A 17,536-nucleotide genomic window follows, 5' to 3' on the forward strand; every position below is an offset into this window, starting at 1 on the left:
TCCATTTGATAACTAGCATCAATTGGAATGTATGTGTGGTTGAATTGTAGTGACTTGTTTGTAAAGAACTTTGAGACAACATCTGTTGAATAAAACTTTAAAATATATCAATATTTATTGCTGCCTTCACAGTAGTTCCATTTTCCACATCACAACTCCAACTCCAATCATTAACCAAGTCCATCTCGTCTGCATTAAATTAGCTGTTAGTATTTAAGGTAGAAATTAATCATAATGTCACCTCTGCTAGATAATTGACTGTTGAAGAGTTTCATATCAGCATATCTTTGTTGGCTGACTAACAATCGCAGTTGGAACGAAAACACCACAAAAATCTATATGCTGATAGACTAATACCATTACACTGAATTCAACATGCAGATGGTTCTGCTGGAGGCAGCATGACAGCTGCACAAGTGAACAGGTGACCTCATGATGAACTAGATGTCTGCTGCATACACACACGCACACACACACACAGTTGTGTTTTCATGTCTTGTGGGGACTTTACATGGACCTACAACCTAACCCTTACCATCACATACCTAACCCAAAACAGTGGTCCCCATACCCCATATTGTAGACAGAAAAAGGTCCCCGCAGGGATAAGGTCCTCTCTCTCTCTCTCTCACACACACACACACACACACACACACACACACACACACACACACACACACACACACACACACACAACACACACAAACACACAAACACACAAACACAGGAATCTAGAATGTAGAGCAGAGGAAAAACAGCGAGTGAAATGGAGAAATCAATATTTTATGAAGCAACCATCTACCTTTTAACACTTTTCAAACACAGTTTAACACATTCGCATAAAGTTAAGAAATATATTTACATTATACACATGTGTAACGAAATAAAATAACACAAGGCTTTGATATGAATCAATGTTGAATAATTACAGTTACAGTTATATTGGACTTATGAGCAAAGTTTTACACTTCACATTTATTTTAGTTATTGACTCAATTCAGAATACAAACAATAAAATGACTTGCGATTAATTATTTATGAGAGTAAAATTTGTTTCAACTGAATAAAAACATCTGCTAGTCCTTTTAGTGGTTTTTGGTTGGCCACCATCCAGAAGCAGGTACCACTGGTCATCCTTAAATGGAGCCAGTTGATACAGAAACAAAGATGGCAGGGGCATTCCACAACAGGAAAGAGAAATCTTCCAGTCAGAGTCTGCTGTGGGATGCAAAATTAACTTCATAAGTTTCTGTTTTGAAATATGAACACTCGACAACCTTCTTACGTTTCACCTTAATAAAGTTCACTGAGCTGCAAAAAAAAATAACTGATGTGATACAAGGAATACAGAAGACTTCCTGGTAAGTTCTTGTAAGACTATAGGATTGATTAGGAAATAATGAACTGATCAAATTTCTGATCAAAACCACAGTAGTGGTTTTACAACATGAGACCAGGTGACGTATCAAAAACAACCTACAAGAAATAGAACCATTTCATTTTCCTTGCAGCCCTGATATAGAGAGCAAACGTCTTTGTTCTTGTGCTGAGACCTTAAAGAATCAGTAAAGGCAAAAATCTAAAATATGAAGAAGAAAGGAGAGACACTCATGGTACCTAGGGTTTAAGATCTGCTCTGGGTGAGCTGGGAATGTGTTTCTAATTCAGTCGACAGGGATTTCACTCTCACTGACACAAGTTGCATCACCAATCTCTCCACAGAATCCAGCATCAGCTTTTAAACCAATATCTACATGTATGTTCCTATCAAAGTCTGGGTTCAAACAGAACCTGTCCTGCGGCATTTTCAGAGCGTCTCGTTTCTTCTAAAACAACATCAGTATAAAGTAGAACGGCCAGTTTCAGAAAGAGTGCTGCAGTTTTCATACAGGATTCCTTTGAAGGCATCCAGCGTTCACATCTGACTAGTTTTAAAACTGAGAGGACACAATGCAGACCAAGTGTCTTCAAAACCCCTGAAATAGCACCTTTGCTTTCATGCTGTTAGAAGATGGAAACCCAATAACTTCATCAGTCAGATCAATACAGATGAGTCGGACTTTAATCTAACAGAGCTTACAAACACTCCTGTCTCATCTGTCACTAACTGAATTTCCATTACAAATGTGCACAAATCTTTGTCCCTATTCTGTTGATGTCATAAAACACATCTTCACAATCGCAATGCTCCCATTAAATAAGAAATTAAATTAAAATTACACATGAATAAGTCTGTTCATGCGATAAGTCATTAACAACCATGGCAGTGACTGACATAAAGAGTCACATGAGATACATTCATAATTCAGTCATGGTGCTGGCTCTCAGCATCTATCAGCCAATCAGAGGAGACATTAGCGTTTTATTTAGGTGTTGGATCGACAAGCCCCCCATACTGGGGAGCAGCTACGTTTGGGACGTTTTGGGGAAATTGTAGTCGGCCATTTTGCAGAAGAGCTATGGATTCAACACGTTAGAATGACAACTTGCTCTGAACTGTGTGATACTGTGAGATGCTGGAGCAGCCACATTGTCAGAAAAACACAAAAACAAACCATCAGCCTCCTACTACTTCCTGTAGTCTTCTTTGTCAGGAGTGACACCCAGCTGTTGATCACAGTGATTCGAGTGATGCTAAAAAGAAGTGTTATGATACAGCTGAAAAACCACTTCATCTTAGCACAAAAGATTTTCATCAAACAACTTGAGCATTTTTTTTTTTTTTTTTGCAAAATTGGCATTTCCATTAAGTGAATTTATGGTGGTTCTGATAGACTCAAAAGTATTCAGATATTTCATTTTGTCTTATAAAAATTCAATGCTGGCCCAAACATTGAATTAGCTGACTAATTCAGATTAGCTGATTATTTTTGCAATAATTACATTCTGGTACTTCATCTTTTTAAATGTGCAATCTCTTGGATATAGGTAATGCAGTCAAAAGATATAAACCGGGAGCGGTAGTGAGCCAAGATGGAGTCAAAATGGCTATTTCAGAGCTCCAGCAGGTTTAACATTTTTGTCTTAAAAAAAATCAATTTCAGTTGACGTTTCTCAATAAATGATGGAACAAAATAGTAAATTTAAGTATGACGGCAGCGTATTGAAGCTAATGGCTAACACCATATCCACGAGGCAGCACACTCCAAAAGACAAAAATTCACAACCCAGGATGTGAAAGTCAACTCCTCAAACCGGGCCAGTGCACCCAGGAAACCAGGAGATGGGGAAAGATTCTGTCTTCATTGCTATGCTGCATTATGATGGAGACGCTGCTAACATTCTGAGGACAGCAGACACAAAGCCCCACTGACCTGCAATGGATTATACCTCCAGTGTGGCAGCCTTCTCAGAACATACAAAATGAGACTGAACCTCAAATGCAACTCTTGACAAGTAGATCTCAACAGTGAAGTATTGTGTTTTAAGTAGATCTACTGTCATCTACTAACTGATTACAGTTAGTAGATCATACTACTAACTGTATGATCATCAATGTCACTTATCTAAACTGGTCTGTCTCCAGGAAATGTGCCCAACATTGTTACTAACGTTTTCATATTACAAAGTCACAATTAGATCTGCCTCATGTACACGATTTATATTAATATTATTAGTAGATTTCACATTGTTGTTGTTGAAATACATATGTAAGTACGTACATAAGTTATGCATACCTGTAGGAGCTTAAACTGCTACTCTCTTAATCTTTCTCCTTTTCATTGTTTTCGTACACATACAATTTTTGGGGTTGTGTTTGTTGCTGCTTATTATAGTATAGGCCAGGAAATAACACAATTACCTTGGACTATTACTCTTTTAATAATTGTTGTTTTCTGCATTGTGATCTTTGGTTCCTGAGAATCTTTTTTAGAGCATTCAAATGCTCTAAAAACAGAGCATTTGAATCCTAGTTTTTAGATACTGTAAGGCAAAGTATTAGTAGTTTCTTAGTAGTTTTCAGCATCCATTTCACTTAACTGTAGAAAGTCATAATGTGAAGGGTGTGGGTAGTCCAATCAAAAGAAACAAACTCCAATAATCCAAGTATCAAGTAGCACTTTTACAGGGAACACACCTATCAGATGTGGAACATATAAAATTAAACAAGTTAAAGTTTAACACTCCTCGTGTTGTTTTGGTAGGAAAAGAAACATTGCCATATTAATCCACTGTGCAAAGTAACTTGACTGCAACCTTAGTACATAAGACATAAGACAGGGAAAGTAGATTTATACTGGTAAATGGGAGTACAGCTATGGTCTCCTGATAGTGGACAGGGGGAAGATTTTATTTGCGTAATTCCAAATCCAGATAGACAACCAGACTGTTTGAGCCCTATATCTAAAATGGGTAAAATGCTTCAAATCTATCTGTAGAAGTTGGATTAGTGAATGCATGGCACTCCAAATACCCAAAATGAGAGTAATCTGACATTTTATTCAAACCAACATGCATCTTACTCACAAACAGATTACTTCTTACTGCTAAAGCAGAGCTACACAGAATTGAAGATATCACAATATTGCCAATCACAATCTCTGATCATGCACCAGTTACTCTCCAGTAGAATATAGTTTCATTGCTGCCCATTCTTCAGATGAGCTGCTAGCAGCACTGCCAGAGCTTAATGCATGTGTTCCTGGCGTTGCTCCAGATTAAACTCCTAGTTATGATTCTCCACACTGAACAGCTCTATGATAGCAGATGGCATGTCTGCTGGCCCACTACTATACTGTATGAAAAATGTTGTTTGACGTAAATCATGAGCCAATCAACGAATATAGTCAGCTTCTTTATTTCTTAAATCAAATTGCTTCTGCACAGTACACGGCTCGCCACGCCTTGTACTGCAGAGAAGAGCTGCGAACCATTTGCTAATTTATTATATAGTTCCCCATTGGGGTCAATAAATTCAAAGGGGTTTCCCTTTGAATTTGAATTAATGGAGATGATTTTCGCCATGGCAGACTAGGACAGAACCAGTTAGTGGAGAAACGGTTTTATAGACGTTGTTCTCAATAAGCCTACAGCCTTTTTGAGAACAACGTTATGTAAAGTGGAACTACCAACTTATTTGTATTTTTTTCACGAGAATAAAATATCTGTTATTCACGAGATAACAGATTCAACCCATTAACAAAAAGTTTAAAGAAAATTTCTCCTGCTCATATTGTCCCCAAACTTAAGTATGCTAAAGAAAAGTATGTCATCAATTCAGTCAGAAATGTTGCTATGCAAGTAAAGCTTGAAAACTTACATATTCCTTAACATTTTTGGTCTTGACAGCTTTATAGGAGTAATATGCAGGATACAATGTCCCAAACAGGAGTCTGGAAAAAAAGGAGACAAAAGGAAAAAACTTCATGAGGTCAGTCAATAATGGCAAACAAACATAAAATATTAATCAAATATTCTTTCAATCCCAGCAGAACAGCTCTTCCTTTGAAGTCTTGAGATGTAAACAGAGACTGATTATTGGCCAAATATCATATCCCAGTGTGTTTATAAGGGTGAAATGTGGTGCAGTGCTAGAGCAGGCGCCCAACAAGCACTTGTAGAAACGCCAGACCGAGCCACTGCGTATGTATCTAAAAGGAGACACATCAGTAATAAAGAAACTCTGAATTACTGCTGTCAGAATTTGACGGAGATGTGTTTTATATCAACTCCACATGAACACAGCTGAGAGAAAACTATCATCATCCACACACACGCGCACACAGACACATATACACACACACAAACCCTCTCTCAGGGTGTACATTGTGTCTTCTTTGTTCCAAAGCAAGAAAAACTACTCTGTGCATTCATTCTCTCTGTTCATTCCTTTGCCATTTCCACAGCAGAGCTTTCTCTGCAGCTCAATCCAGAGTGGAAAAACCTCTGACTGCTGCTGCAAAATAATGTACTTTAAAACTATATGTGGCATCATGAATCTGTTTTTAATCATTTAGAAGATTGAATAATCGATTGTCAAATTTTCATTTTCTACTCATGTAAGTACTTAAATTGAGCACAAACCAGAACCAAGCCAGAATGGTCTCCTTACATTAGATTTTTCTTCTTGACTGGAATGAAAGATACAGATGACACGGATAACAGCAGCCAAGATGCCAAAAACTTCTGGAAGTTTGGCAAGACTGTAAAAAGAGCAACAAATATCTGCAGAGGAAGCAGAGGGACTGTTCATATGACACTTCATTAGAATTGAGTTATAAATTAGTTTGCAATGTCCCCAAATTTACAAAAGTTTCAAACAATTAGTGGTGCAAAGATTGCCGATTTCTTGCCCATCTCCAAACACAGATCTTCAAAAAGTATGACCTGCTGTATCTGACTTTGGCTGACAGCAATCTCCTAAATGAAGGAAATCAGGGCTGATTTATCGGTGCACCCTTAAATATAATGACTCAACTCAAGAGTGGCTGATAACAATTGACAACACAAAGCTTCTCACCCGCCTGTCACTTCAGGAAGCTGAGGTCAAACTTCACCTCACCATGGGACCAGACAACAGGGCAGCTGTGCTGGAATCCATCAAAGAATTACAAACCCAGCTCTGTCTCAGCATAATTCAGATTAGAGGAAAGAATGAGCAATAACTGGAAGAATGTGCATCGCTGTACTTGCCCCCTTAGCTAATGAACCAATCAATGGCTGAATAGGAAAATTATGTGTCCTTGGGCAACTTGAACCAAAGTTGCTACCAATCTGATCAGAATTTTGGTTCAACTATATCAACCACATGCCAATGTTTTGCTAGGATCACCTCCAGGAGCTTTCTGGGAGCAGCGTTTAATAGTGTGACGTCCAGCACTGTTGTGAGACAGTGAAAGAGATGTGAATTTCACCACTTGATGTAAACATTTCTAAAGCCTAGAGAAAAAACATCATTTCTTACAGTATGACAACACAAACAAACTCTTTCAGTAATAACCAAGGCTACTATGGTGGTTGTTTTCTGGCTGACCACTGCTCTTTAAAAAGCCTGACTTTTAAAGAGTCCAATATTGACCAATACCATATTTTTTTTTGTCAGAAAAGTCACTAACGATGGCAATCAAATGGCTAAGTGTCCTGGTGGGCGGGTCTGTCAGTCAGCAATCTCACTGCAGAGCAGAAGAGAACTTTGGCTGATTTTCAAAACTTTGTGAGGAAGAGAAGATCGGTGGATAAGATCGCTTTGTCATATATTGGGCGATCTCCCAAAATTAATTGGGAAGATTAATTGGTCCAAACCTAGTGATAAGATTCAAGGCAATCAAAAGAATAGAAGAACTCAGTGGTTCTACAGCACTGACACAGTAAGGATCACGCTCTCTGTCAACAATACAACCAGTCATGTGAAAAACTTAAGACACACCTTAAGACAGTGATTATTTTAGAACATATATGGCCACACCAGATTTTTACATCAATTTTAATTATACTCAGACCTTCAATGACAAATGAAATATTTTAACCACCTGAAGCAAATACATGAGTCTGTCAAAATGTCTTCTCAAACTCTTTCAGTATGCCTCTTGATTACTTTATCTGAAATAGTCAAAGTTCCGTGTTTCTTCCCGCACAGAACACAGCTTCTGCTTCCTGTATTTGGTTTTTCTGTCCTGGACAGATTTGACCAATAAAACAGACTAAATGTCCTTGCAGTTCGTAGTGACTCACTTAGAGATTTCTCTGTGTGGAAGAAATTTGAATCACAAAACGGAATAAGGCAAACTGAACAACTGAGTCAAACCACAATCAAACTTAACTGAATATTTAAATCTGAAACAAAAATTAAGAACAGATCTTGATATCCGAATATTTTTAAGAAAGACAGTAATGTTGAATGAGTTGTCCTCATTTTTTCCACAAGTCTGTAAATGACATAAAAACTTCTTTCATTGTGCTGGTGAAATAGTGTGATAGCTTTTTCTGGCCAAAATTCCCTCATTCAGAGTTAGCCTTCCAACCAATGAACAGGTCAACCTTAGCAGAGCATTTACATACACATACTGCACTTTATAACAACAGCTAATCTCACAATATGGGAAAAAATCTGGAGTTGGAAGGCTTCCATAAGAACAGCAGCTTCTCAATACACAGACACACTATATTTAGTCATGTATACTCCCTCAAACCCAAGTCTCCACAGCAGCATGCGAGCACAACCACAGCAGTTTATTTTCCCATTGTTGCTATAGAAACTGAACGACTGCCAAAGCTCCCTGGCTCTTGTCTTCACAGTGTGCTGCACTCTCATTTCAAGACACTGTGAGGTTTTGTCCAGAAATGTAAAGAAATGTGAAGAAAAATCTCAGAAATATGCTAAACAACTCTAGAAGTACTTTCAAAGCTCTCTCCTTTGCGAGCAAATTGATGTTTAAATTAGGGCTGAAATAATTTGTTGGATTACTCATGATTAATCAATTATTAAGACAATTGTCAACTCATTTAAAATTTGATTAATTGTTAACTGGACTATACAGATTCAAAAACTGGTGTGCTTATGAATATTAATAAGCTAATGTGACTTGATTTGTGATCAGTGTCACACGGTTGGAGTGGAGGATGTAGGGTAGTGATCGCTGTAGTAAACAGCCTGTACTTGTACTCATGATGTTGAGCCCACACCAACCACTGTGGAGTGGCCATCCAGAGGGAGAAGCAGCACTGGTTACACAGGCCTCCAGCCTGGTGGTGGCACTGTGCTAGCGAGTTGCTCCATCCTGACTTTATCCAAGAACGTCTGGAGTTTAGTCATGGAATTGTCATGGGAATGTGCTGTGAATTTACAGTGTGTTGAAGGCACAGAAGAGAATCTCAGAGACTCACAACAGTCGTTTCCTCCAGTGGATTCTGCCTGGCAGGCCCCCAGGTTTCATTTGCCCCCCAGCCAGTCTAAGCATTGCTTGTTTTCATTACAAAAAAAAAAGGGAAAAACAATAGTTTAAAGACTACCTGTATCTTCGCTGTACTGAGCATTTCACCAGCAGAGCAGAATCATTCCTGAAAGACTGGTTATTAGTAGGTGTGCACCTATTGCTGTTTTCTGCACTGTGGTTGATTTTTAATGACGACATCCCATAATCTTATGAGTATTAGCCAATCATTGTTGATCTCCCAAAATCAATAAAATCGGCTTACCAATAAATTTGTGCACCTCTCGTTTACAGTTGATGCATTGAACAGGGCATGTTTCTTCAGAGCATACTGCATCAAGGTAGGCTTCAAGCTTAAAAGCCACAGCTTTCTCTGCTTGCGCAAACTCAATGTAAATCGCAAATATAACCTATAGTCATGCTTTCACCGGTGAGCATTGAGAGTGCCGTGAAGTGAGAATGATACATATTTGTGAACAAAGAACATGTGCATTTATGCCATAAGTGCACAAGTACTTCCACATAGTGGGCAGCATATGTAAGATGAGAAAAACACGTCCCACAAAATCTGGACAACTAAAACAAATTGTCTCTGTGGTGCTTACTAAAAACTCAGTCACAACATGGAAAAACTTGATTTCTCCTAGTGCCTCATCAATTAAATGTCCTGTTTGTCTCTCAGCCAGCAGAGAGATGCCAGTGCGGTGGATTTAGCTCCTCATGCAGGTCCGGTCCAATGTTCTCAGTGCTCCTCTTCCTGCTGAGAACATCAGCACCACTAACAGTGTTTCATACAGACTGAATGGAATCTGGGAAAGGGGGTCTAGTTTAATTAGCCGAGCATAAAAGCAATCAGTGATGACTGTAATTTCTCGAGATGTATTTGTGAACAAATAAAACTCAAACTCAAAGATTAAACTCACATAATCAGATTGTAGCTATGATAACAAAACAATGTGACTATTAAGATCTATCTATCTATCTATCTATCTATCTATCTATCTATCTATCTATCTATCTATCTATCTATCTATCTATCTATCTATCTATCTATCTATCTATCTCTCTCTCTATCTATCTATCTATCTATCTATATCCATCTATCCATCCATCCATCCATCCATCCATCCATCCATCTTCTAATTCGGGAGTTGCTGGTGTTCATCTCCAGCTGTGTTGCGGGCGAGAGGTGGGGTAAACCCTGAACAGGTTGCCAGTCTGTCGCAGGGCAACACAGAGACAAACAGGACAAACAACCATGCACACACACTCACACCTAGGTTGAATTTGGAAAGACCAATTAACCTGACAGTCATGTTTTTGGACTGTGGGAGGAAGCCGGAGAACCCGGAGAGAATCCACGCATGCACAGGGAGAACATGCACACTCCATGCAGAAAGACCCCGGGCCGGGAATCGAACCCAGGACCTTCTTGCTGCAAGGCAACAATGCTCAGCTCTTTTTTCTTAAATTTAAATGTTAAACAATTTAAAACGTTTTAAAGCATCTAGAATCAAATTTAATATCAATATCATTCTCAATAAACAAAGTCTTCGGGTCACAATTGATTACCCCGTAATATTTTACATTTCATGCCAACTTAACATTTTTAACCGCTCCGGTGCCCCGACCACCAGTCTTAGCATGTTTTCTGGACAAAGCCCAACACTAAATTCTGAAAAGCCTGATTTGGTGAGCAAAACAGCGGCATGTCTGTATGGGTTGAATGATTACTGACATAAAACTCAGCCTCTGGTGATTTTTAAACCCTCAGAGAGGACTTAAGAAATAGTCTACATGCAAAAATCCTGAAGACCAAAACATGACGGTACTATATTATAAAGTCATTATAATACACTACTTTAAGTTTTTAAAATGTATTCCTTTTCAAAGTCTGTCTACCTCTGCTCCTGCAGACTTTGTAACTGTATGAAGAGAATCAGACATTCCTGCAGGATACTTACAAAGCTACACCCATTTTTGGTGAAGCACTCTGAACACGACAGCAGCCAACTGTCACTAAGTTACAGTAGTACAGAAAGACTGCAACACATTTCTTGAAATCCTCAGAAAAAACAGCAAATAAAAAAAAGCTTGAAAACTTTCTTAAATTCTACAAACCAGAAATTCACATGTATGAAAACATTTTCTCCTTAACTTTAAACTTGGGGCCCCTTCCCCATACTAACTCAATCTTTCTGTACCTCGCCCACATCTCCACCCTTCATGCAGCTGAAAAAATAGCCCCAGTGTGTTCTAATGGGCCTCGACTTGGGGCTCCGGGTCAACTTCACTAGTTTCCTGACACTGAACACCACCAACAGTCAGTTTTAGGGAGGGAAGCATGGAGCAGAAGGAAACAGAAAAAAAACCCACAAGAAAACAGAATGAAACACTCAGAGATGGGGGAGGGTTCCAGTCTCTGCCATGTTGAGCTCACAGCATCTGGTTTGAACTTCACAAATAAGAATTTCAATATTTGACTCTCCCCTAAAAGCACTGAGTGGATTGTTTTTGAAGTACTGCTGGAACAAATGGGAGTAGTTAGAGAAAATTCCTTTATGGAAGAATAACCAACATTGAGTCATATGTGGTGAATTAGATGTGTTCTGATGAGGTTCGTTTGTCAGTCTGAGAGAACCTTTTCTCTCAGAAAAAGGCTCTCTTTTTCTGTCTCATATTTTGTGTGAGTTTCAGTCTCTGAAATTAGAGACAAACATTAAAAAACTTTTTCACAATATCAACTTGACCATTAGACTGTTTGGGCAACCAAAACACTTTCTGTGGTGCTTCTTAAAAATTGAACAGACACGAAATGGAAGAGCTACTAAAGCCACATAAATTAAATCTTCCATTTGTCCCCTTACATCCAGCAGCAGAGATGCCAGTGCAGTGAGTCTAGCTTATCGTGCAGGGCCTGTCCAATGTTGAATGAGGCCTTGAGCAGAATTTGATTTAGGGGCCCCTCTTGCTGCAAACATCAGCACCACTAACAGCATTTTACCATGGTTTTAGTGAAATCTGATGAGGGGGCCTAGTTTAATTGACCAAGCAGCCAAATGTCATTGTAGTTTACTAAGATGTATTAATGAACAACTAAAACTCAAAGATTATACTGACAGCATCAGATTGTTGCTATTGTAACAAAACAATCTAACTATGAAGTCTGTTCTTTGTACGGAGCCCTCCAGGGAACCTGGGGAACATTTTTTCTTTTACTTTCCCTCACAATATGCTTACTGCGATATTTGCTGGTCTATTTTGTGTACAGTCACAAATGTCAAATGTATACACATTTAAACAGTCTCAGTGTTATTCTGAACTCTTTGGGGCAAAAAATTGATTGAATTTTTTTATTTACTGCGTGTTTGTGCCTGTTTGTATAAGGCTGAGATGGACCTGCTCGATAATGGCCCTTTAAACCATTCAGACGATGAACACAAAAGAGACAATCAAAACTGACTTTTTACCCTGCCATAATAGCTCAGATATAGCTTGGATGTGTTTTTTCTTCTTTACTACTTATGGAAAGTTTCTGTTTTTAATCATAGGTTTGTGGTGCATTTCTATCCTACAGAAAAAGACATAGAACTTCAGATATTTCACCAGATATTAAGATACATGGAAAAGCCTCATGAAAATCTTATATTATAGCAGAAAGTATGACGAAGAAAGGCTTACAGTATTCAATGATGCCACATGAACTGATTAGGACATTATTGTGAGAAAACGCAAAAGAAAAGAAATTCCCTGTCCACTAGAGAACTTCTAAAAAGTAAACTTACTAGCTCATTAAAATCTTAAATTTAAATGTTAAACAATTTTAAATATTTATTTTATCTATGTTGAAATCATTAAATAAAATTTAACAGCATTGATATTCTCTTAGTTCATTTATGCCTTGGGCTGGTTCTAAATGTGATCTGCAATACATTGTTTTTAGATCCACTAATTGATGACTTCATTTGGATTTAACTTGAGTGCAAAAAATTGATATTTATTTTAATTGTACTTTTGAAACAATAATTGTGGGTGTAAGTATCGTCAGCAATGTCTTCTGGTAACATATTTTACGTTTCCTGTCAATGTAACATCTTTTAATACCAAACTCTGGTGGTCCACCAAAGTACCACAAACACCGGGCTTTCTGGAGGGAAGCCCTGGAATATGATCATTTCATCAAATTCTTAATAAGTTAAGTATAAAATAATAAATTAAATATGGAATAACATTTACTCCCTCTCTTAATGTTTTTTTTTTATTATTTTTATAGCTATATTTTTATTAGTAAAGACAAATTTATATAATGAATGCACATTGCAATCGTGTTTTTAAATTTGGTGCTAATCAGCTTCTGATGCTGCTAAGCATTTCTCAAGTTATACCTGTATTCATTTCTTTTTGTTTTTTTAACCGTAGACTCAACAAACATGAATTACTTTTGACCTCTGGCATCATGGAACAAAGCCTGGACATTAGCCAAGCAGATAAGAGCTCCAGGAAATAAGTTTAACAACATCTATGAAACACGTTGTGTCTCAAAGTTTTATTGGGCCAAGAGAGATCGACTGCCTGGAACACCAATCACATCTGAGCTGCAGACGGATCAGAACGACTGATTCTCTCACAAGAACTAAATACAACTGAAGGAGGTGATTTGGAGCGCTGGCCTGAGTGTAGAAACTATATATATATATATATATATATATATATATATATAAAAAATTCCCTTCTCACCCACCGCGGGTGGTTCTTATCCTCTGAGCTCGGGTCCTCTACCAGAGGCCTGGGAGCTTGAGGGTTCTGCGCAGTATCTTGGCTGTGCCAAGGACTGCACATTTCTGGACTGAGATGTCTGATGTTGTTCCTGGGATCTGTTGTAGCCACTGCTCCAGTTTGGGGGTTACTGCCCCGAGGGCCCCGATGACCACAGGCACCACTGTGGTCTTCACCTTCCAGGCCCTCTCCAGTTCCTCCCTGAGGCCCTGGTATTTCTCTAGTTTCTCGTGCTCCTTTTTCCTGATGTTGCAATCACTTGGTATTGCTACATCTACCACAACGGCTTTCCTCTGATGTTTATCCACTACGACAATGTCTGGTTGGTTCGCCATTACCATTTTGTCTGTCTGGATCTGGAAGTCCCACAGGATCTTAGCTCTGGCGTTCTCCACCACCTTTGGGGGTGTTTCCCACTTTGATCTTGGGGTTTCCAGTCCATATTCTGCACAGATGTTTCTGTACACTATGCCTGCCACTTGGTTATGTCGCTCCATGTACGCTTTCCCTGCCAGTATCTTGCACCCTGCTGTGATGTGCTGGACTGTCTCAGGGGCCTCCTTGCACAACCTACACCTTGGGTCTTGTCTGGTGTGGTAGATCTGGGCCTCTATTGCTCTGGTGTTTAGGGCCTGTTCCTGGGCTGCCAGGATGAGGGCCTCTGTGCTGTCCTTGAGTCCAGCTTTTTCCAGCCATTGGTAGGATTTACTGATATCAGCCACTTGGGTTATTTGCTGGTGGTACATCCCATGTAGGGGTTTGTCCTCCCATGATGGTATCTCTGGCACCTCAACCTCCGTTCCCTGTTGTCTGAGACATTCACTGAGCACATTGTCTGTTGAGGCTTTGTCCCTGATGTATTTATGGATCTTAGTTGTTTCGTCCTGGACAGTGGTTCTCACACTCACTAGTCCTCTGCCTCCTTCCTTGCGGCTCGTGTACAGTCTCAGGGTGCTGGATTTGGGATGGAACCCTCCATGCATTGTTAGTAGCTTTCTGGTCTTAATATCTGTGGCTTTTATCTCCTCCTTTGGCCAGCTAATTATTCCAGCAGGGTATCTGATTACTGGCAAGGCATAGCTGTTTATCGCACGGATTTTGTTCTTGCCATTGAGCTGGCTTCTCAGGACTTGCCTTATTCGTTGGAGGTATTTAGCTGTGGCTCCTTTCCTTGTGACCTCATCGAGGTTGCCATTTGCTTGTGGTATACCTAGGTACTTGTAACTGTCCTCTATGTCTGCTATTGTTCCTTCTGGGAGTGAGACCCCTTCTGTGTGGATGACCTTCCCCCTCTTTGTGACCAGCCGACCACATTTCTCTAGTCCGAATGACATCCCAATGTCAGTGCTGTAGATCCTGGTGGTGTGGATCAGTGAGTCGATGTCTCGCTCACACTTGGCGTACAGCTTGATGTCATCCATGTAGAGTAGGTGACTGATATTATATATATATATATATATATATATATATATATATATATATATATATATATATATATATATATATATATATATATATATATATATATATATAAAATAAATTGTACATTGTGATTTTCTAGGTAATATTCAGTCTAACGCAGTTGAGGTGTTCCTATAAAAATTATAGTGCTCTCCATTCTTTGTCGATGGGAAAACTCAAAAAATCTGCAGTGCATCAAATACTTATTCTCTCCACTGTATATTATGTCACAACATTTTTGTAAAATATTTTCTTTAGTTTCACCCATGTAGATTACATCAGAACTTAGTTTGGAGCTAATGCTAACACCCATTCTGAGCAATCAGATCTCTAAACACCCATGAAACCAACAGGTTTGTTTTGATCTGCTGTGAACTAGGATGACTGCAACCCGTCCTGTACAGTCAGACAGTAGAAGAGTCTGGTCCACTCCCTGTCGTTGAAGTGCATTTTGCATCTTGAATAAACAAATGAACATGAGAAAAAGTGTGAGATCGTAAGATCTCATAAGTTTTGTAGCGTTCCATTTGCACTTGGAAGTAGTAATTTTGAAGTTCTGAACGGAAAAAGCAAGTCCAAACACCAGCAATGTCAGAGGTTCCTCTACCAACCCCAAGTAAAACTGTAATGTCTGCTGCCTTGATTAAAGGTGATGATAGTGATAATTATTACCTGCTTATTTGAACTTCGACTGTTTGAATCTTAGTAAATCAGTCAACAGAGTAAAGACCCATCTGCTCATAAATGTATTGTTACAATGTTTAAACGTAAAGATCTTCTTTTCACACTCAGTTATAGTTGATCCAATTACTCATCACAGCAACCAGAAAAGTATGCTGGTTTTATGACTTGGAACTTCTGATGCAAAGAAAGGTTTTTCAAAAAAATAAAGAAAATTAAGGACAACCCTGACCATCCTCTTCATGAGACTGTTTAGAAAAACAGAGGTTCTTCAAATTTATTGTAATACAGGCCACGAGTGACAAGAGATCTTTCCTGCGAACAGCTATCACCATCTACAATAACTATTTGAAGAATTTAAATTAAAATGAGTTACAAAAACATTTCATTTCCCTTTGGGATCAATAAACTATTTTTGAATTTGAATCTCGACTCCATCCTGTACATGTGAATGATCCATTCCCCTGTACAGGTGAATGATCCATTCACATGTACAGGGTTTTTATTAGGGGTGCACTGATTGCAGTTTTCTGGACATGTGAATGATGCATCCACATGTGAATGATGCATCCACATGTGAATGATGCATTCACATGTACAGGGTTTTTATTAGGGGTGCACTGATTGTAGTTTTCTGGACAATCACTGATTACCGATCTTTTGAAAAGCCGAAGCTGCCGATTTTGGCCATACCATTTTTTTTTTGTCTGAAATGTTGTTAAATATAAAAAAGAGAAAGTTGTTGAGTTGATGAAAGTGGAGTCACTATTGTTAACTGTAAACTTGCAGACAGACATAACTTGGTGGGGGGTCTGATTCCTAAACATTTGCCAAGCGAAATCAAATCAGTGGATAAGATCAGCTTCATAAATAAAACCTGAATGAAATGAAATGTTGCTAAGATACATGTAGTCAGTGCCCACATAGTTTACAAATCCTGAGAAATACTTTTTTGTTCCTTAGTGCGATAGGTTTGGTGTGACGTAATTCCAATAAACGGAAAAGAAAACCTACGGAATGACATTCAACATCCACACCAGAAATGACGGCGACATGACGAAAGCAAGGCAGGGTTTCCAAACTGTTCTGCTTCAACACGTAAAGCCTTCAGGAGTGAACAAAAGGTGCAGAGTGACTCAGGCAGCTCTGAGGGTCACACGCTGCGTTAGCATGAAGTTCCTGTCCCCCAGACCAGCCAGCAAAGGGCCCGACAACTTCTATAATATATCCACTAATAATCTTACAGATTAAACTAAATCGCGTGCTGTTGACAAAGATTTCACTACTTTACAAGAATGAGAGTTTGTTTAGTTCGGAACCTGGCGTAACTAGGACAACAGGTTAGCTAACCTAGCTATTACCAGTATTGGGTTAAACTAACTTAAAGCGAAACTCAGTCAGGAGTTGTGACATGTTAGGACTTACACGACGCTTCTAGAAATGATCCAAGACACCATGACCTCTGCTTTTGTTGGGAGAAGATGTGTCAGAGCAGGAAGACAACACCGATGTCAGGTCTATTGTCAGAACTTCTTCTGCCAAAACTTCGACGATCAGATCCAGCAGAACTTCGCCATATCAAAGAACAAGCTGTTGAAAACACCGCGGATCTCACTGATCACTGCCTGTAGTCATAGCCTGGTGGTTAAAGACATATCCAAGAGCAGCGCGGTGGCTGTTTCTGACTCTTCTTCCTTCGCTTCCACTTCTCTGCCCAGTTCCTGACACCACAGCAGTACAGATGGAGC

The 17,536-nt window shown here is 39.0% G+C and overlaps 1 protein-coding gene across 2 annotated transcripts in view; it reads right to left on the reverse strand.

Annotated features, from left to right (window-relative positions):
* Positions 1–17,536, reverse strand: part of reep3b (receptor accessory protein 3b) — a 31,814-nt gene extending 14,278 nt beyond the window's left edge. For both annotated transcript variants that reach the window (XM_055021182.1, XM_055021181.1), the window contains exons 1-2: positions 17,214–17,536; positions 5,261–5,333 (exon numbers count right to left, since the gene is read on the reverse strand). In XM_055021182.1, the coding sequence (XP_054877157.1) occupies positions 5,261–5,333; positions 17,214–17,245 (105 nt within the window). In that variant the 5' untranslated portion in view covers positions 17,246–17,536. The remainder of the gene's footprint in view (positions 1–5,260; positions 5,334–17,213) is intronic.

This window comes from Poeciliopsis prolifica, unplaced genomic scaffold, assembly GCF_027474105.1.
Source record: "Poeciliopsis prolifica strain line A6 unplaced genomic scaffold, Auburn_PproV2 SCAFFOLD074, whole genome shotgun sequence".
In the NCBI taxonomy this organism is placed as follows: domain Eukaryota; kingdom Metazoa; phylum Chordata; class Actinopteri; order Cyprinodontiformes; family Poeciliidae; genus Poeciliopsis; species Poeciliopsis prolifica.